At 32.2% G+C, this 22,499-nt stretch overlaps 2 protein-coding genes across 7 annotated transcripts; both read right to left on the bottom strand.

Moving 5' to 3' along the window:
* Positions 1-769: 769 nt before the first annotated feature.
* LOC120077691 (mechanosensitive ion channel protein 6-like) lies at positions 770-5,896 on the bottom strand. Of its 3 annotated transcripts, none has more exons than XM_039031650.2 (5): positions 3,784-5,896; positions 3,129-3,252; positions 1,970-2,263; positions 1,686-1,888; positions 770-1,593 (listed from the first exon to the last, which is right to left on the bottom strand). In XM_039031650.2, exons 1-5 carry the CDS (start codon positions 5,748-5,750, stop codon positions 1,302-1,304), a joined length of 2,880 nt encoding a protein of 959 aa, XP_038887578.1. In that variant the 5' UTR covers positions 5,751-5,896; the 3' UTR covers positions 770-1,301. The 3 variants fall into 3 exon arrangements, with proteins under 3 accessions (XP_038887578.1, XP_090169837.1, XP_090169838.1); XM_090313711.1 differs by having other exon boundaries at positions 2,183-2,263; XM_090313712.1 differs by lacking the exon at positions 770-1,593 and having other exon boundaries at positions 1,746-1,893.
* Positions 5,897-8,634: 2,738 nt separating this feature from the next.
* LOC120078349 (serine/threonine-protein kinase STY46) lies at positions 8,635-20,031 on the bottom strand. Of its 4 annotated transcripts, none has more exons than XR_016529704.1 (16): positions 19,442-20,031; positions 18,799-18,913; positions 17,892-17,989; positions 17,579-17,698; positions 17,239-17,293; positions 16,751-16,861; positions 15,566-15,610; positions 15,232-15,404; positions 15,027-15,134; positions 14,451-14,524; positions 14,154-14,329; positions 12,611-12,706; positions 11,721-11,817; positions 11,161-11,214; positions 10,696-10,830; positions 8,635-9,006 (listed from the first exon to the last, which is right to left on the bottom strand). XR_016529704.1 is itself a non-coding variant. In XM_039032601.2 (16 exons), the coding sequence occupies exons 1-16, from the start codon at positions 19,636-19,638 to the stop codon at positions 8,929-8,931; spliced, it is 1,722 nt and encodes a 573-aa protein (XP_038888529.1). In that variant the 5' UTR covers positions 19,639-20,019; the 3' UTR covers positions 8,635-8,928. The 4 variants fall into 4 exon arrangements, 2 of the variants coding, with proteins under 2 accessions (XP_038888529.1, XP_038888531.1); XR_005481989.2 differs by having other exon boundaries at positions 15,560-15,610; positions 19,442-19,853; XM_039032601.2 differs by having other exon boundaries at positions 11,721-11,801; positions 15,560-15,610; positions 19,442-20,019.
* Positions 20,032-22,499: the final 2,468 nt, after the last annotated feature.

Genomic DNA, 22,499 nt, shown 5'->3' with positions numbered 1-22,499 from the left:
TTTCTTAATTTAAGTCAAAATTTAAATAATAAATAATAATAATAGTTTTCAAAAAAGACCTTTTGAATTTGACTAGAGATTCAAATGATTTATTTTAAATAAATGTGAAAATGATGATAGAAAAGTTGGAGGAAACAAGCATCAGTTTCAAAAACATAAAACTAAAAACAAAATTGTTATCAAATGGAATCAAAGTGTATAAATCCCATTTTTTGTTAATTGTTATGTTCAATATATCTATCTATCTATCAGATATCTATCTATCTATCTATCTATCTATCTATATATATATATATATATATAGGGGGGAGAGATGAGAAATTTGAATCTTTGACTTTCTCGAGAGTATATGTTTTATGTCAGTTCAACCATGCTTATGTTGGCTTCAATAGACCTGACTAAAAACTATACAAATTCACCATTTTGTCAAATTTTAAATTAAAATGATCAAAGTGTCGTGAGAGTATTATAAGAGTTAAGATAGGTGTAGTTTCATTTATATCTTTAATGCATTCATTAAAAATTGTCAATTCAAGCACATGGTAGTGGATAAATGCACGAATTATCATATAAATTCCTTCGACAAATAGTGTTCACTTCGAGTATAACTTAGTACAAAAGATATTAAATACAATCTTAAATGTTTGTAGTTTTATCTCTCTTCTTCGTATTTATAAGAAAATAAAAATGTTGCACAAAACACAATATATGTTATTTGAGTTTTTAATAGCCTTGTTTGTGTCCCATAAATTGAACTTCCATGATGCAATTGATTCACTATTACAAGATATTTCTATAGTAATTGTATTCTATTATCCTTTCAATACATTTACATATATGCAAAGGACACACATACAGTTCATGAGTGCTTTGTTGCAAGCAATCTACAAATTGACATGGATGGAGGAACTGATCTAATACCCAAGTTCCTATCCTAACCACATCAGACCAAACAAAGTACAAAAGGGAAAGTGTCTATACTAATTAAACTCAGAACATCTTCATGTATAAACAAAATACCCAAGACCTCACTTATTGTGATGTATCTCAAACTCAAACTCTTGCTAATATGTAAATCACTTCCTCATTTCTCAACCTTCGCCTTTCTCGGTCGCTGTGAACATTCTTGATCAATGTAACGAAACATGTCTACCTATCTATTCGGTGATTCATAGAGTATTTAGTTCTTTGTCGTCCCGTTGGAATGATGATCGGTGAATCTCTATAATGGAGATGATATAACAGGAAAAGCCTTAACTGAGAGAGAAGATGAAAGTGAAGCCTTGTGTGTTGCTTGCTGTTCAACTTGCAGAGGAAGTCCAATTAGATGGAAAGCCAATGGAGGGTGCAGAAGAAGGTAGTGAACGGATATTGATATCGATGGGCAATAGACGATATTGAATGTCGAGCTCTTGACAGACTTTCACGACTTCTTCGACCAAGACGGACCTTCGAGCCCATCTTTCACCTGCGTCTTGATGGTTCATTCTGTGTGACAACCAAACTGCCAATTTGAGCTTATTTAAATCATCTATATCCATGAACACAACCATAGGGGAAGGACACCAATGTTCTTTGTTGCCTTCAATGTAACTGCAGAAGCAACAAAACAGAAGAAAAATAGTCAGCTATTACATATGTCAAAGCCAGGTAACAACGTTGTTCTTTTACGGATAACAATATACCTTATGATTCTCTGTTTCATGGCCGTAATTTTCTCAGCCGGTGTAGCGATATGGACATAGAACTCAACTGATTCACCCATCTCCGGACTACGGTAGAAGTTGTGGATTAATTTGGTTGCAAGAACACTATTTGGGATTATAATCTTCAAGTTGTCGTATCTCAAGAATACAGTAGTCAAGATGTTCATTTCCTCTACAACCATCTACACTTCAGTGGGATGATAATCAGGTCCAAGTTTCAGAAGAAGAACAGTTATGTAAAAAGCAAAACAAATGAGAACTACCTGCGTTCCATCGATTTCGCATCGATCTCCAACGTCAAATGGATGCATGACAAATAAAAAGATGATTGCTTCAAATATAGTTTTGCAAGTGTTTCCAAAAATAAATGCCACGACCACTATTTGAGAACTAAGGAAGACGAAAAATTTGCTGGAGGCAATTCCTAATACTATAAGCCATAAAATTAATATGAGGATGCTGAATATGACATTCACCATATGGTGCAGTTTATCCACAGCTGTTTTGGTATCATTCAGTGTTAAAGCAAGGGCTCTTCGTTCTCTGAAGGCATTGACCTGGACAGAAATGTGTCACAATGTCATACATAGGTGGTGAAAATGCTAAAACACTAAAACTTGGAAGAAATTTTATCAGCAACTGGCATGATCATGGATAACATTTGGACTATTTCGGAGCATAGATCCGGACAAAGCTTCATTAAAATTAATTTATCTCCACAATTTCAGACAGATCATTAAAATTTCTGGCTGCAGTGGTTTTAATTGTCTAAGACCGTGTTTACCACACCGTCATGAAAAGTGGTGTAATCATAATGAGTCTAAATCACAAACATAATTGGATTGCTTTTGATCGCGCTACTTAGAATTACAAATCTATCACATTTGTTATTTACCATTACCGTTATTGTTACTATTAGACCCTTGCGGTAGTGGAGCAGTAACAATAACAATAATAGTAACAATAAATATGATAGATTTATAAGTCTAATACTGTAACGTTACCAGTACTAATACTGTAAAAGTAACAATATCTATAACGGTAACAGTAATGGTAACGATAATGACTAGTAAGTCCCACGTAAATTTCAAAAGCAATCAGATTGAGCATCCTCGATTCCTCAATTAGATTACGTTCTTTGATTACAGAATTCGAAATTGATCTCACATTTCATTACGATTATGGAATCCAGGTAAACAACAACAGATATAATTAAATGGGGCCCACTTTTCAGATTATTATTGATTTATTACGTTTACAGGTGGGCAAGCGTGGCCCAAATGTAAACTGAATTCCTCAACAAATTTCATAACACTCGATGCCAGCCATACTAATTCATCTCAAAAACTTCATTTACTTGTAGCAAAGACAATAACACTAACAAGATATGAACGTTTTCTGAAATCAGTTTTGCATTCTTACCACCCAATTTTTCAAGGCAGATTTGCTTATCCTCCGGTTTTCAGCTGCTCCTTCAAAGAGACTCATCGTTTTAAAAACCTCGTCTTCTCTCATGAACCGCATTAAGTCATCCAAGTATATGTACCTGCAAAGAATGATTTTGAAAGAAGATCATGTCATGAGATTGTCGTTCACAAAACAATGCATGTCTGGGCTAGCTTACGAGTGACTTACTAATCTCATAGGAAAATCCACCTAACTCTATAATATTTGGGCACCAAGGAAACTCGTAAAATATTAAACCTAGGTAGGTGATCACTATGGATTGAACTTATTCCCAAAACAATTGCACTTCATCGAGCAACAAAAAGCATACATGGAGATGTGATATAGAGGGTTGGTTTCAAAGAATATGAGATACATGCACACAGGAAGCAGAATATGAATGAAAATGGCATATGTGAAGTGTTGATATAATATTAAATTTACCACAACCCATCAGCTTAAACTTTTGGATTGTTGGTGTTAACATGGTGGAGGACTTGAGTTTAAACCTGTGTAAAGTTATTTCCTTCCCAATTAATATTGAATTCCACTGGTTGAACATTCAACAAGTTTTCAAATTCTTGAGTGAAGGAGTTGTTAGAGTATTGATATAATAGATATAACAACATACTTATATCCACGCCGAGCCACATTCTGAAAAATCTTCTTGGCTGCAGCCTTTGCCTCGCGTTCACTTTTGATCTCTGTAGTAGATTCATCATCACGACCTGGCCCCTGTATCTGCTCATCCAGTGTGGAAATACTACCATATCGAACTATGTTCAACAACCTCTTCATATTCCAAGCAGATACATTCTTGGGACTTAGTTTGTGCAAGTGGTCGATTGTTATTCCATCGTTCCCATTTTTGGTAAGTGCTCGAGAGAGTTTGGAACTTTTTGCACAAAAACTTTTGTGGGTGCGTCCACTACCTATTACCCTTCCACTCTTTACAGAAGAGAAGGTTGCTGCCTTGAGATCAGAGGGTATGTTAATTCCTGCATTCTGTAATTTTTGGACTTCATCAGCAACCCTCTCCTCTTCTTCCTCATTCTTTAGTATTTCAATCAGAGGTGGCCCTGAGAGAGTCTCAATGACATATTGGTTAAACAACGATTCCTGAATTCGATCGAAGTATGTGCTTACATGGAAAGAAGATGCAAGCACCTTCACCATCAAGGTTTTCACAAGCCATAGGAATGTGCTTATCAATAGACACACTAAAACCCTCCTTACATAATTGAGTATACTAGCGTTGGTTTGTTTCTCAACCCGCTTATTGAACAACAAATGCCAAGCGATCAGAACAAGGCCTAACCATAGACAATTCTGCACTGGCTTTCTAACCCCATATACAAAATACAGAACCTTTTTACGCAAAAGAAAATTCCTCTCAATGAAAAATACTACGATCTTAATCCCCCAACCAGATACCAATCGTCCACAAATCAGTATCAAAATCATCACCTCCCATTTCCATATATCTAACTCCCATAGGCTCTTTTCCCTCAAATAAGGAATAGAAAGAGTGCAAACTAAAGCCGCAGTGATTAGAATCAAACTGATCCATTGCAGCACAGTTAGAGCATTGAAATTTCCCCTTTTAAAATCGTCTGGAAGGTCCTCCTCCAGAAAGGGATCGTCGTCGTCGTCGTCAATCTTGCCGAGAAACCCAGATCGTAGCTGTCCTGATTTAGGAATGAGGCCAGAGAGCCGGTCTGGTTCTGCAGGCGAGTCTATCAATCTTGACTTGGTTTTCGCCCTAAGCAAATTAGATTTCCTTTGAAACGAAAGCTCACTATGAAAAGACAAGTTAGATGCGGACCTCATAGCCTCAGCAGAAGACTCATTCTGAACCCCAGAAATAGTCGGAGACCCAAGACGTTCATGGTGCGATTGCTGCCATGGCGGTTGTCCTCCTTTAAACTCTTCTGGCAAATCGCGCGAATCTCTACACCGCCTTCTTACCGACTGATCATTGCTCGAAATTTCTGTCGAATCCTGCTGAAACGAAACTTTAAGATCCTTAGATGTTTGATTCAACGGCGATTCCGGCAATGGAGTCATACTCCTATCAGGCTTCAACTCCTCCATTTCCAAATCCATATCCAAAGTCGTTTCCCCCCTAATTTTCTGCTTATGAAGAAACTCACCAATCAGCTTCGTCGGAGGATCCTCCATTCCATAACCAGGCTGTACAAATTCAAATCCCTCATTTCTATCCACACCACTATCACTCATTCTCGCACCACTAACCCTACTCGCGCTTTCCCCAATTCCAATTGCATTATTATTCCAAAAACCGTACCTGGATTCCCGCCAAACCTTCCCGCCATTACTGCCGACAGAGTCCAGAGATCTGGAGACAGTGGAAGAACCGCCATCATCGATCTTGAGAATGACCTCTGTTCCGTCAGATGAATCAGAATCATTCACCGGGTGACGATCCCTAAGACGACGACGATGATCCGCAGGTTCGTGATTGAGAAGAATGGGGAGCTCCTCGTGATTGATTTCGCTGCCGGCTCCGCCAGCAGAAATCTTCCTTGTATGCTTGAAAGATACATTGCCTTTGAAGGATTTCTTAAGCGTATCCATTACTGGTTAGTGCTTCCAGAGGAAAAATGGCGATCGACGAAGAGAAAGAATGGGTTCGAAAGAAGAAGAAGAAGAAGAAGAAGAAGAAGAAAGGTGGGAGAGAGAATAGTTGTTGGGCGATTTGCATGGGATTTAGTTTATAAAGTTCAAACAAAATATAATATATACATGCAAACGCATGCATACACCATATACTCCCCATTTCCTTGGTATAATAAGCCTAACTACCTTTGTTGTTGGTTATTTATTATTTTAACATATGGTTACTTTTTGTTTTTTAAGGTTCAATTATAAGAAATAGCCACAAACTTTGTAATTTCTTTCTAGAAAAAATATCTCTATATTTATTTTAGAAAGGTGTAATATTATCTATGAATTTTCATAAATGTTACAAAAATAATTTTAAAGTAGATATTGTTTAGAATTTTAGACAAAAATTAAGATGTAAAATTTGTGTAGTAGTGACCTAGCTAGCTAGAATGAAAATTTGGGTCAAGACATCGTTTTAAGTCATCCTCATTCAATAATCTCGAGTTTTGATTTTCATTTGAAATGAATTTATATTACAATAAAGTTTTAAAATATTTATGAAAGTTGAGAGATAATATTGTAATTTTTTAGAGTATAAAGATATTTTTTAAACAAAAGATGAAGTTCAAGAGTATTTGTTATAGTTCAGCTATGAGTTTGATGTTTAAAAAATCTCAGTGAGAAATATTTTTTTAATTCTAAATATTATTTTTTAAGTACAATAAAATTTGATTTTTTTTTTATAAATTATTGAAAGTATCATTTCAATGGTATCTTTTTTTAAAATTATTAATTCTTGTGTCCTTTTTAAAAAATTTCAAAAATACCATTAATATTAGCGACAACAACTCATGGTTGTTGAAATCTTAATGGTAACTTCCTTTTTTTTTTTTTTTTTTTTTTGACAATCTTATTTTTAGCGGTAGCTTTTATTATGTGGAACACAAATAGAAAATGTGGATAATTTAAGCAAATAGGAGTTTAAAAAAGTATGAAAAAGAAAGTTTGTGATTTAGGGGGAGAGATTAGGATAATATTGAATAAATTTAAAGACTATGATCAATAGTGCATGGAATATTGTAGGTAAGGGTGTTTAAAAAACCGATGACCCAAAAAAATCGATCAACTCAACGCAACCTTCGGTTTGGATTATCAACTCATTTGAATTTGATTTGATTCAAATAAATAAAAATTTTATGGGTTTGGTTGATTCATGGGTTCACCTAATATAACCCAAACTAATCTGAATCAATATGAATTTATTATTAACTTTAAAATATGTTTTTTTTATTACTCATAACACAATTATTTATATATATATATTGATTTTAATTTTATTTAATTCCAATATTTTTTAAATAATTTATTCTTCAACAACTCTCAAAATTAGTTTCTTTGCACTTTAGAGAGAAAATTTTCAATTTATATATAAATTGAAATTAATTATTAATCTTAATTTAATATATGAAAATAATTAAATTAGATTTTTCCATATTTACATTTGGCTTCTTTTTAGAACAAAATTTTAAATAAATGACCCGATTAACTCGAAACAACTCAACCCAAATATTTCATGGTTGAGTTGAGTTGGGTTTATATTTTAATAAGGGATTGAAAAAAATTTCAACCCGAACAATTGGATTGGGTTTGAAAATTTTTTCAACTCAACCCAACTCTTTCAACCAAATCTAACCTATTCCAACCCATAAACACCCTAAGCGTAGATTTACAACAACACTAACAACCAAATGATCATAGAAAAAACAAATGTAAGCCAACATTCAATTTTAATCCTAAAGATAACTGCAAACACTAAACAAAAACTCCAAAATGAGAAGCCACTATCCCAAACAAAGTCGTGTTTCTATACTTCTTTAAAAGCTAGGTACAATCCTTTGTCAAGATTTTTGTCACAATTATAACGATAATATTATATTTGAAATTTTGTAAAAGGTCAAGGATATCAATCCTACATTGTTAGTTCGAGATGATGATGATTATTATTATTATTATTATGTGTAAAGGTCCGAGAGTATTATTAAAATGAGGTCTAAACTGGGGGTATTCATAGATTGGGTTGAAAGATTTTTCAGACCCAATCCAATTGTTTAGGTTAAATTTTTTCAACCCAAATAACCCTTATTAGAAAAACGAACCCAACCCGGGTTGGACTGATTCGGGTTAATCGGGTCATTTATTTTAAATTTTATTCAAAAAATAAACAAAACATAAATATGTAAAAATCTAATTTAATTATTTTTATATATTGAATTAAAATTAACTCAATTTCAATTTATATAGTGAAAATTTTCTTTCTTTTCTTTCTAAAGTGTAAAGAAACTAATTTTCAGAGTTGTGAAAATTAAATTATTAAAAAAATATTGAAATTAAATAAAATTAAAATCAATATATATATAAATAATTGTGTTATGAATAATAAAAATACATATTTTAAAGTTAATAATAAATTTGGATTGATTCGAGTTGATTTAAATTATATTAGGTGAATCCATGAACCAACCCAACCCATAAAATTTTCATTTATTTGAGCCCAACCCAACCCAACCCAAATGAGTTGATAACCCAACCCAAACTGCACGGATTGGGTTGGATTGATCGATTTTTTTTATTCATCGGATTTTTTGAACACCCCTAGTCCAAACTAGATTTTTCTCTATAATTTACCTTCATTTTTATATTTGTCTGAATATATATTTTAGTCCTAATATTTGAATATTATGAGTATTTTTTTTACATCCATATATTTTATAAAAAATAATGGATAGGTGTAATCGTGCAGTTCATGGATGTACTACCATTGCCAAATAAAGGCCTTCTGGAGATTAAAAAAACCTGTATAAAATGTTTCTAAATATTGTTATTGTAAAAGCTGCGAATCATCACAACTATCAACGCCTTAATGGAAGAAATAAAGTAGGGGGGCAAAATTCAAACTTCGGCACTATGGGAAATAATTAATCGGTTAGAAAATTGATAGAAGAAATAAATGAAAGGTAAAAAAAGAGAGGTGAAAAGGGTAAAAAGAAGTAAAATCTTGTGGGGGATGATAAATTACTATACATGACGAAGGTTGAAAATTAGCCAGAGCTAACAAATGTCAAATTGCCAACGAACTTCTTTTCACTTCTCAATGATGGTTTCGTCTCAACACAGAAAGGAATCCTCCACTCTTCTCCTTTCGTCGCTCGTCGCCGTCTTCAGCAACCTGCTCAAGAATATTATATTTATTTTATATGGTACAAATGCTACTCGAAAACTTTATTCTAAATAAATATTAGTCCATAAATAAACTACGTTTTCAGATGCCATTCATTATATATATATATACATAGACACACACAGGCGTACATATATATAGATTTAAATCATATTATGAAATTTTCTAGAATCTGTTTGACAACTATTGATTTCTCGTTCTTAATTTTTTAAAGTTAAGTTTTATAAATACCACTTTCGCCTCTAAATTTCTTTGCTTTATTATCTTTCTACCAATGTTTTCCAAATCAAGCTATGTTTTCTAATTTTTTTTTTTAAAAAAAAATTGATTAAGAATTCAACTTTTTTACTTAAAGATGAAAAATACTCTAAGAAATTGAGAAATTATAAGCTAAATTATTTAAAAATCAAAACCCAAAAACTAAGACCACGTAACCATCTTGTTTTTAGGTTTATGTTTTTGAAATTTATTTCTCTCAAATTATTTAACATGATTTTTGCTTTACTTTTTAAAAAAGAAGATATGAATTCTTAGTCAATCAAATAACAAAAATAAATTTTAAAAATTAAGACCCGTTGGATAACTATTCCATTTTTTGTTTTTATCTTTAAAAATTAAGCATATTTTCTCTATGTTTCTTGCAATGATTTACATATTTCTTAAGTACAATGGTTGATTTTTTAACTAATATCCAAAAACAAAAATAAGTTTTTTAAAAACTATTTGTTTTTAGTTTTCAAAATTTGACTGGATTTTTTAAACTTTAGTAAAAAGTAGATAACAAACGAAGAAACTTGAAAATGAAAGTATTATCTATAAGCTTAATTTTTCAAATTAAAAAAAAAAAAAAAAAAAAAAAAAAAAAAAAAATCGAATGGTTATCAAACAGAACCTATTTTTTGTAGTTTCCAAAACTTGGTTTTGTTTTTGTGAATATTGGTAGAAAGTAGACTACACAACATAGAAATTTAGGAAGGAAAATAAAATTTAGAAGCTTAATTTTCAAAAATAAAAAACTAAAAACAAAATAGGACCTAAATGTTTACCGAACAAGTCTATATTTATTCTATATAAATCGTCAAAAATAGAATTGAGAGAGAGAAAAAATCTTACTGTAACATTTTGGAATTAAATAAACGCTAAATTCTGGACTAGTCTTTTAAAACTCTCAAATTTACAAATATATTACTATTCTCAATCAAGTCATTCCGTAGAAAAATATGTTTAAATTAGCAAATAGAAAAATTGTGCTAGTTATACATTATCATTTTGTTAACATATATGGGCGGTAGCATGCTAACTCAAATAAATGAATTTTGTTGATGAGTTATTTGATTTTATGAGTCAAGTACTCAAGTAGAGCTTTAAAATCGTTAACAACAAAAAAATTTAATAATACATCAAATTTGACAAAATTTAGCAATTCTTTTTTTGAGATGACCTAATTGAAAAAATTTTATACAAGCGAAATTGAGAATTTTTAAAAATTAAGAACTAAATTGAAAATTCGATAGAAACTCAAAAAGAACATATCTTTTATTTATTTGTCTAATTTTGAAGGAAACGTCACTATGTGACGAACTAAGTTTTAGCATATTGTTTTTGTTTTTTTTTAAGAAGATATAATAAAATTCTAGATGGGGAAGGGGAAAAAAAGGCAAGTCATCGAGAACTTACTTCCTTAGTTATCTGCAACAATATATCGATAATTTCACAGAAGTCAGGCCTGCATGATGGATCTTGCTGCCAACATTTTTCTAGCAAGTCAGCCAGCTTGGGATTAGTGTGCTTAGGAATAGTAGGCCGTAAACCCTGAAAAAACATGGACGACTGATTAGACTACTACAAAGATTTCTATACTTATGACATATATCCTTAATCAAAGAGGATAAACGTTTAAATTGCTCGCCCCACATCTTGTTGAACTTTAAAAAAAATATAATTGAATTAAATGATCACATCTGGCACACATTCTAATGATTCGAAGGAAAATGCTCGTTGTTCTCTTCGAAAAGTCATTGGAACACTTAACGGCCTCCTCAAATGTAATTTTTATAGACTATATAAATCTAGTTATAGTTTTACAATGGAAGATTCATATTCAAAATACCGTAAAGCTAAATTTTGTGGAAGGAATTGTACCTTTTGTACCACTCCGACTGCGGCTTGTAATGGTGTTAGGAATTCATAAGGTAGCTGGCAAGCAAAACAGACGAATATCATTTATAGGATAGCAAGAAAGCTATGAACTATGGTGTAGGGAGAAGGAATGAATAGGGGATGTTTCGAAGTGATTTTAAAATCGGTAAAATCACTTCAAAACATGGTTTTGGTGTATGTTTGGATTACATTTTCAAATGTTTAATTTAAAAAATTAAGTCATTTTGGAAGAAATTGGAGTATTTAGCAACCACTCAAAATAGTTTTTCAAGTGTATTTTAATTAATTTTCATCAAAAGTGTTTAAATAAAAATGAGTTTTTTGAATAATACTTTTTTTTTAAGTCAATCCAAACAGGTCCTTACTGATTCAAAAGCAATTTTAGTAGTATGAAAATTGTGTTTAAAGGTATAAAATCACATTTTGAATGATTATAAACAGGTTTTGGAGTAGTGAACGTGACAAAAGTAATTAACTGTTTTAAAATCATCCCAAACATGTCATAACAATGGAAAAAAATCGTAGATCGCCATTTGTCGTACCTTTCCGGTTAACAGCTCCCACAAGACAATTCCAAAACTGAAAACATCAGCCTTGTGATCATAGGGTTTGTGTTCAATAACCTTCAATACGAAGTAACTGGAGTAAGAAGATGACAAGATGAGTAAACTATATATTCCAGTAAACATTCAGCTAATTTTTGGAGATCGAGAAGGAAAATGATCAACCTCAAAGCCACCTAAGGGAGAAAAAACAGGAAAAGAAAGCAACGAGTACTCAGTAGCAATATACCAATTGACTAGAATCATAGCAGCCAATTACTCAATTGATCGTTGAAATCGTCGAGAAAACAATAGCATATAGTCGTTCTTTTACAATGTGGAACACAACTGAGAGCATAGCCCTTGGAGCTTAAACGCCAGGCACAAGCAAGCCTCAGTGAGGTGAGCATATAAATATAACGAAGCATGAAATGTAAAGATTTCTTTTAAAAAAAAAAAAAAAAAAAAGTTGACGACAACTCATTTTAAGGATTGTTCTTTTAAAAAAAAATTCCAACAAGTTTTACATACATGATTTAATATAACAATAAGAAAATAAATAACATCCATCATTCATATACTAAGGATCTTGTGAAATATTATGACTCGATGATAAAATAAATAATCTATGGTGCACGGTGCAACACAGCATATGTCACCTCACTAGCACCCACCATAAAACGAAAAAATATAACAAAGAAAACGGGCTAAACAGTGCTTGGTCTGGCAAGAGATTGAGTTTTAATTTTCTATATCTGGAGTACCATTAAAATATATTACCCATTTACCACATACAATCAAAGTATGTAATCAGTAGTTCATTTCCAATAAACATGATAACGTGACCTCGTGAATGTTAAAATATAGTCTTAGTGCTTCCATGAACATACCTCAGGAGCCATCCACCGATATGTCCCAGTTTCTGCTGTCATAACTCCTGATTGAGCTTTTACTCTGGCAACACCGAAATCAGCAACCTTGACAACCTGCAGTGTGTGGGTGTGAGAGAGATGCCCATATTCTGGATCGTATAGCAAATCGAGTAGCATTATACAATATGCACATGCAACTACATGCACCAAAAATCTTGAATAAACCCATTACAGTTATCATCAAGCTTTTGAATATAGACAATATGTAAACAACACATGGTAGGGGGGTCAATGGTCTGCAAATTGTAGACATATTTTAGTCTTTAGAAGTCTCATAGCTTTAAAGGACGATGACTAAATATCTTCAAATTTTGAACTTCAGAAGTATTAGGATAGGCCATTGTCCTATTCATTTTGACGACAAGACAAGCTACCCCAATCACCTATGATTATTATGATAAAAGAAGGATGATAAATTAAAATTCGCCTTTTTTTATTCTTATGAGATATTCAATTTAAGCACGCTAGCATTTTACGAGGTTCACTCTCAATAATATCGAGTCATTGTGGCACCTCTAAGTTATGAGCAAGTCATATAAAATTTGCAGTTTTCAATTTTATAGGTGATCATATATTTTTCATCATTTAAGACCTAAGGTACTTCCAACTGAAGTAATAAAATAAATTTGATGTCACGACATTATTAAATTACTGGATTTTAATTTGTGAAATAAGGTACAGTTCTATCAGTCAATTTAAGCTAAGCATTTTTGTCGGAAGTTAAATGCTTTTCTCTAAGCTTTTGGTTCTGGTAGCAACGGACAAAAGTAGATAGATATGGTTCCGTGAGTGGTTTTCTAAAAGGTTTCCAGGTAAGCCACGGAAAAGTAACTTAGAATCACTGGACTTTGCAAACAACATATCATTGTTTAATGATGAACTTGAATATTCTCGTCACAATGTCACAATTTTTGGATCAACCTCCGGAATCAATATGAAAGAGGAAAACTCATTTCATAAAGTCTCAACATGAGTCAGGAAAATTTAAAGCAAAAATTTGAAAATCGAAGCATCCCTTGTGCTCTAAAGAGGGATGATTAACTTTAGGCTAAACAGTTTTTATTTGCAATTGAGATTCCTGATTAACAAAGTTGCATCTGTAGCATAAAATTATGAAAAGCAATTTATTCACTTTTCAGAAAAAAGATTCGTCTGAGTGGTTCTTTGGCTAGAAGAAAAATCTCTTTGGAAGATGCTCTTGGAAGAATATCCTAAAACTCGTGAAAATGTTTTCAAGATTCAAACGAGTAGGCAACAATATGTTGGGTATTGGGTCTACTGTTTATGCATCTTTTAAAATAGACTGCCACCATGCAAATATTTGGTATTGAAAAGCAAATCTCTTGAAAAATAAATTAATTAAACCATCAATAATAAATACGGTCTTAACAAACTTATGTACAGGCTAAAAAGTGCAAATATAAGTTAGCATATTGAGGACTAATATCAAGCAGAGCATGCATGACATCAAAATGAAGGACTGGAAAGAAATTGTTCTTACTTCATTTTCATCCATCAGAAGATTGGCAGCTTTTAGATCTCTGTGAATTATATTATTTTGATGCAAATAGTTCATTCCCTTGGAGACATCAATGGCTACCTTGAGCAAAGATGGAAGCCTAAAAGTTCCCTTTTGTTTATGAAGATAGTCGTAAACACTACCACCGGACATAAATTCTGAAGTGAAAAAGTAGAAAAATAACTCTCAGATTTAATCCAAATAAATAATGTTACATTGATTATTCTGTCCAATAGGGTTAGAAAATAAAACTTCAATAGAATATTTGCTTTGACTCACCTGTTACAATGCACAAGCTTGGGGGCTTCGTACATGCACCTATAAACTGTACGACATTCTTATGCCTCACTTTTCTGCAAATCACACAAAAATGTTAATCAAGAGACCATAAGCATGGAACCGAACATAAAGAATATAACTCAACCTGTCCACGCATCACCAGAATAAAAAGTTAAAAAATATAGTATTAAAAGAAAAATCCATGTAAAAGGTAATTGGAGGAAACATTTATTTTCAAAAGACATTTTCACTAAAGGCACAATTCACTTGGTGTCGCACATAGCATGGATAGAGGTGCTCAAGAGACTAACAATAACTGGCACCGGATATTCTGTCGATTATTTACTTTCCTCCATTTCAAAATCTGTGTATAAGAACTACAACTCATTCCCTCATGTTCCCTGTTTCCATGCCTCAACCACAACATGGTTGTATCCATTTCGACCACAAAGTGAGGAGAATTTATGCACCTCAAAGAAATGGTAATTTCAATGTCAACTTGTATAAGAAAAACGATCAAAAACAGCATAAAATAAATCCTAGATTAAAATAACAGATTTCCAATTTTTGACCTACCTCATAATATATACTTCCTGGGCAAACTCACTTTGCATATCTGTATTTACACGTTCAGTTTTGAGAACTTTAATAGCCACTTCCTGACTGCAGTATGTACCTTTATACCTGGTTTTGATGATAAAGATATTTAAGCTCACATAAAACTGCACCAAACATATAAACATAAGAGAAGCGTTGGGAAAAAAAATCATTTGGGACTTACAGATCCCCATATGAACCAGATGCAACTTTATGCTCAAACTTCAAACGTCTAGGATTAATTTCCCATACATCAGTCTCATCTGTGGGTATTTCCACCCGATCAGGCTCACATTTAGTTGTTATATTGAGTTCCCCAACGGGAGATGAGGATTTATGATTTGGCCAAGCCCGCCTCTGAAAAGAGAATTAAAATTCCAAAGATAATTAGGCACAAATTCATGGTGGAGGCACAACATTTTTTAAAAGGGTTGACCGACCACATAATCGTAAAACAAAATGGAATTTAGATGCACTGTTTTAAATCAACCAATTCTTAAATAAGGAGCTACCTCAACCTGTAAGACTTCCTTCTCTAATGCAGTCTTCAATCGCTCTGTTTCCTGTTTCAATATAAAGAAAACAATTTAGATTTGAAAATTGACTAAAATTTTGATTCGTATGTAAGGTATAGAAAACCATCCAAAATCATAGTAATTATTACCTTCCCGATTAATAAACTCATTCATAATTTTGAAAAGACAAACATAGCAAGTTCAAAAATTATCACCTTCCTGATTATTGATTAATATAATGTTTTTGTTGTTGGATAGAAGACCAACTTCCATAGAGAGAAAAAATAAAAATATAATTTTTTTTTTAAAAGAAAGAAACAAACAAACAAACAACACAAGGCACAGAAAAAGAGACAAAAATAAAAGACCACACAAAGGGAGTACCCTAGAGAAAGGGCCTCTAATCTAATAGAAGATAACGAATAATTACAAAAGGGGTTTGTCTCCGACACAATGACCAAAGAGAACAGTAAAATTCACAAAGGACCAAACATCAACCGGTTCTCTCCCCCCAAATACCCCAAAACAAAGCAACATAACCCAACCTTCCACAAATATTCTTTTTCCCTCTATCCTAAGAGTTATATGTCTAGCTAACTGGTTTCCAAACACACCAAAGAAATAGTTCCAACCTGAATGAGCGTTGCTGAAATTGTAGTTTCTCTTTCGTATTTTTCCCTTTACAAAGTAGAAGTAAAATATAGATAATAAGGCATCCTGGTTTAGTCCGTTGCTTTCCCTTACAGAAAGGCTTTTATGCGCCAAAACCTTGTGCTTCAATTATGATAAGGTTTCTAGTGAAAGTGTATCACTTTCAAGTCCTCTATAATGTATTCAACATTAAATTAGGGAAATTCGTATTTGGTATCCCAGTTCTTTTATGGTTTTTTCTTGTAATTTGTTCTTTCATTGTTTTTTGGATCCTTCTCTTAGGAAGTCAGTTTTCTCGGTTCTTTGGAAGGTGAAATTCTTGAAGTCTTTGTTTGATAGGTTATTTATGGTAGGATTAGTACCTTGGATAGATGCTCGAGGAAGTGGCCATCCTTAGTACTCGGTAGGGTCTTTTTGTTGAATTCTTTGTTGGAGGGTGGTAGGGTCTTTTTGTTGTATTCTTTGTCGGAGGGTGGAAGAAGATCTAGATCAGTTATTTTGGAGTTGTACTTAGACATGTCTAAAAAAATAATATACCTCATAGGGCCATCCATCAACTACAAAAACATCCAATGAGTAACCGTCAACAGTGGAAAATGCATGTGCCTCCTGGATGTTCAGCCCAATCTCCGCAAGCAAGGAAGTCAACTGAAAATATACAACAAGAAGCAGCAGATGCTAAGCAAGTAAAAGATTGATATGCTAAACAATTCAGAAACTTATTCGTGTGCTTTATATGACTACTTGACTAGGGATTAGCAAAATCTAGTTGATTGAGCATCCATTAACAAATCTCACACCCACACCCACACACAGAATCTATTGATAAGAGCTTCAATGTAAGATAAACCAAGAATTCTAAATTTTATTGCTAGATTAATGGACATGACTGGTGTCCACGAAAGGAGATTAAAGAGTGCTAAACTAACTATCCATTGACAGGACCACAGGTCAATACCACCTCAAGAATACCATTTGCCTGCCAAACACAGACTCTATAGAGAAATTAAATGTATGTGAGATACCTGACTAAGAAGTTTCGGTTTATCATCTGTCGAGAAGGTGATTTCATGCATTGGCCTACATTATTTGTCAAAACAATAAAGAAAAAAAAAATGTCAACTAAATGAAGAAAACTCGGTATGGTAGAGTAAGAAAAAGAATCAAAGTTTGATAAAACCAGTTAAGTTTCAGTAAATGATTTTTCTTCTCACAGAAGTACTGGTACAGGTATAAAATAGAAAGAGCTTCTTATAACAAGTTAGATAATTTTCAGCCACAATTAAAAGAACTAAAAAGCACTAAAACAACAAAAATGGGAAAACTACGCTAGTCTAATTTTGTACGCAAGGGAAAAGAAATTACCGGAAAAACTGTGTTCTGGCATGTACAGACTGATCAACCTCCAGATCCTGAGCATTATTAGCTTCAAGCGCCAAGGCCTCAAGGTTAGGAGATGACCCAAAGGCAGGTGGTGGATGTATGCTAATAATTTAGAAAATCAACCAAAAGTTTATTACATTAATAAAAGAAGACAACAAATAGCACAATCAATACAAAGAAATAAGATGTGATTTAATAGCTTTATTTTCAAACCCAAAAACAATACAAAAGTTAACATAATCCGAGTTAACTGACAGAATCATACATGCTAGAATACAGAGAAATAAAAGCACACCTCTGTCTGCCCAAGAAATTTGCAGAATTATGATCGGTGTCTTTTGCAGGACACGAATCAGCAAAGTCAGCAGAATTCTCATCGGAAATGGCTTGGACCTAGAGGAGTACGCTTAATAAAAATTAGTTTACTGACTGTGGATCAAAGGAGAGTGGAATGGAAGATAAAAAGGCCCCTTCACGAATAACTAATCATAATCCTATAGAAATGAAAGTTACAAATTTAACATCAAGGAAAGCAAATAAGTGACATTGATTTCTGATGAGAGTTTATATTGTAATTGAAACATAACCTCCTCCTCAAATCATGAATGTTACAAATGTAAACAGTCATATGGATTAAAAACAGCATGGATAGTGGATAATATGTTAACTCAGCATAAGATCAAAATTTGCTGCAGATTTCAGGAAACTCAAACCAGAAGTCTAAGATACATTTAAAGGTTAATTAACCTAGTGGCCTAGAATGCTGGTGTGCATACTTCAAATTCGATTCAATCACATCCCTTGACTTGGTAACATAAACACTAAAATTCCGTATTAATAATTTGATCCAACCTGCCATTATGTGAAAGCACATTTGATGGCTCATTTAACCTATAGTAAAATTGATTTTATTTGTTCCTAAATTCCAATACTAGCAATAAACAAAAGGATGTTTCATCCATTGCCAAAAAGAACTAACCAAATAATTTGATCATGATACATACATAATTGCTGGTCGATCCTTATTGACCAGAAAACGTTATATACAGGACTAATAACATTCAGTAGTCCAGTCCTAACCAATAAAATGCATATTACACTACATTCTTGAAAATCACTGTGCATGACGTGTTGCGATGGGGGGAAGTGGGGGGAAAGAAAAACGCTCAAGACACTTAAATTTGTATTACGCTCTTGCTCACCTGCACTAGGCGGACTTCAATTGCAGGTCGATTTGCAGGATCGTGAGCAAATTGCAATAATCTTTTATGCATGAGAACATCTTCTGCCCTCTCCACATTTACGTCTAGAGCATATCTGCAAAGCATTGGATCTAATTGATCGACTATTCGTCAACCGAACAAAGAGGATAAAAAGAAGACAGTATACACAAAGACTAAGCGGCTAAAGTCATCTACCAAACTCAGGAAGTGTTCAGGATGACCGTAATTAGCATTGGTAGCAGAAACAACAAAGCAAAAAAGAACTTTCAAAGCGAACTCATATCGAGTCTGTTCATTCAAGAGAACATGAGAAGAAATGTAGACTGATCAATATCAATACACAATCCGCTCTGCTCTACTCCAAAACTAAAAACCTGATCCGATACGACAAAAAATATAAAAATAAAAATAAAAATCCAAACAATACATGCAAAAACAACATTGATTAACGAAAACAAACAAAACGAAGTCGTAATACAGAAATCAAGAACCGGCTAACCAGCTTGCAAACGATGGATTGAAGAAAAACGAAAACCTCGATCACGAAAATGCGACAAACGAGGCAAAAAAAAAAGAAGGAATGTAGGAGAGAGTACGGAAGCAAAGAGTAGGTTAAAGATACCGAGTGGGAAGACGATTGAAGTGAACCCATAGTTCGTCATCGAAACCAGGCTGAATAGCCTCCTCGTTGTCTGAATCCTTCAAACGCCGTAGAACCTCATTGTAGACCTCAAACTTCTGCCTCTGTTGCCGACTTTGCGCCGGCGACAACGAGTCGTGCGCTCTACTCCCACAGCTCTCGTTATCCTCCATAACCATTAGGGAAAAAGCAAGGAAAAACAATGAAGAAAAGCAAACGCCAAAGGGAAATGAAATGCAAGAAGCTTTCGATCTTTTTGACACAGAGAAGGTTTTACGTGAAAAAGCAAAACGATGGTTGATTGTGAGAAAAGAAACCGAAACCAAAAGCCAAAGCCAAAGCCAAATCCCAAACTAAAACCAAAACCAAAAAACCGAGTTTATATGAAGAGACACAGATTTAATAGGGCCAAATTAGAGACTCATAAACGGAAATTAATATTTTAATAATGAATAATTAAAGGGGAAAAAAAAACTTTTCTTTTATCTTTTTTTAAACGTTTTGATTTAATTTTTTTAAATTTTAATTAAAATCATTTTAGGGAACAGAGGATCAGAGCCAAGGAGGATTCTATAGCTAATCCGGCGACGCCTTTTTTCATTTTCAATTAAAGGAGGGGAAAATTCATGTGCGGGTGAGTTGTACCGTTGTTAGCATGAGGAAGAGCACTTGGCATCTTGATTTTATCTGGAAAAACACGATGGGCCCCATGTGGAAAATGACCTTTTTGTAAGGGTTTTTCTGCAAAATAATAATAATTAACAGTCAATTTATTTCGATTTTTTAGTTTGTTGGAGTCAAATTTGGAGAAGCTGTCAAAATATTCTCTGCCTTCCCTTAAATTATACAAAAGTAACATAATTTAATCCTCCAAATCTTCTTTTGGTTCAAATTTAGACTCCAATTTTTTAACATAACAAGATAATTATAGATTAAAATGCTATTTTCGTCACTATATTTTGGATTTTATTCATAGATGTCAAAGCGAATATAGCTCCATTACTTATGTCAATAGCTACGAAGTATGTGATTCGAATTCTCATATCCCAATTGTATTTTAAAAAAAAAATAGTCCACGATCTTTTAATGAATCTTCAATTAGTATTTTTAATCTTAAGTTTTATTGAAATTAGTTAAATAATAATAATTTTTAAATATGATAATAAATTTTCAAAACATAGTAAAAATATTAACTTGCTTATAATAAATGATAAAAAGTTCATGACACATCAAACGTACAGAACTAAAATGATTTAAGATAACTTTTTGTCATTTTAATTTTAAAAATAATAAATTCGTTCTCATCGCAATCTTTTGAAAATCTAAACTATATAATTTGTTGAACAAATTAAAGTCTACTCGATAAATTTGTTTATTTTTCATTTTTCATTTTTAAATATTAACATTTGCAAGCCATCTTTTTTTTGGTACTTTTTTACCACTTCCAACTTTGTTTTCGCATCATAATCAAAATGTTAAAATTAGGATAAATAATTTTGGAAAACCTGGTTTTATCTTAAAATTTTAGTTATTTCCAGCTCCTTCTAAAAAGATATTAATATATATATATATATATAGACACACACAAATAACCCAGAATAACTTTGTTGTTTGAGCATTCAATATTTCTAAGAATTAATGATAAACCAATTCTAAAATATGCCACACGAATGCACCAACATCACTATTAATTTTATTTGCATTCCTTTTTTTAACACAAATCCCCACCATGCTGTAAAAGAAAATATAGAATAAAAGTAATTTTTTAATGACATCTTCACTCTAAACTTTTAATTTCATTTAACTAAAATAAGATTTTAGTTTTTTTAGTACAACCTTAAATTTAGTTAAATTTGTAAGTTTTGCTAATTTACCCCTAAATTTAAGAAAAGATAATGTAAATCTGATAAACTCTGATAAACTAATATCAAAATTTGTATAAATCTGACTTCATTAGTTCAATATTTAACTATTAACCTTTTCAAAACTTACCATTTTTAACCCCAAAAAAAGAGACTTTCTTTGAAACATTGTCAAATTTATCTTGTATATATCCTTTATAATTTATTGGAAGTATTCGAAAATAACATGAAAATTTATCCGAAGTAAAAATTACAACATTTTTTAAGTCTAAAGTTAAAAGGATTATCATATTTGTCAAAATTTAGACAGTAGTTTGATGGAATTAAAATTTGTAGTTAACTTTAAATTTTGTTAGGTTAAAAAATACTTTTCGTCCCTAAACTTTCATAAAGTAATAATTAAATCTATGGACTTCAATTTGTAACGATTTAATCATTTTATTTGCAATTTTATAACAATTTAGTCCATGAACTTTAAAATGTAACAATTTAGTCCTTATACTTTTAAATTCATAAAATTTAGTCCCTACAGTAGACAAATTTATCAAATTTAGATGTCAATTTTTATTATTTTATAATGTAGACTTTGTATTTTATAAAAATATTAGGTCTCCAATTAATTTATCGATTTATTTAAGCAAGAAAATTCATTAAATCTTAATATTAATTTCTACCATATTGGTTAAATTATTATAAATTTTAAAATAGAAAGAAAAAACTGTAACATAATAAAATTCAAGGATTAAAATATTACAAAATTTAAAATTTAGAAGTTACAAATGAAACTAAATTATTATTTTTATGAAAAATTGAGAACTAAAAACGATTTATTTATTTATTTATTGCCCAATGAGAAAAAGGAAGGGAAAGGGAGCCGGGAGGTGGCGGATGATGGAGTAGCACGAAGAGAGAAGGTTTTGGATAATGTAAAATTCAATCATAAATTAATTTTCTGAAATTTATGGAAAACAAAATTGAAAAAAGAAAAAAAAAAGCAAGTGGGTCCCACATTAATAATCTTTGAGTCGCGGATAAAGATCTCTATTATTATTTTTTTTTTTTTCTTTAGTACTCCACTGGCATTTTGGCCATATGAGCCCGAGCCCCTCTCTCCGTAAATAAATAAAAATAAAATTATATTAAAGAAATAATAAAATAATCCATGTGGGGGACCTATA

The sequence above is a fragment of the Benincasa hispida genome, chromosome 5 (assembly GCF_027475165.1).
Source record: "Benincasa hispida cultivar pf3 chromosome 5, pf3_genome.v1.1, whole genome shotgun sequence".
Classification (NCBI taxonomy): domain Eukaryota; kingdom Viridiplantae; phylum Streptophyta; class Magnoliopsida; order Cucurbitales; family Cucurbitaceae; genus Benincasa; species Benincasa hispida.
The sequence above is the reverse complement of the archived record's forward strand: the minus strand, read 5'-3'. Positions and strand labels throughout refer to the sequence as shown.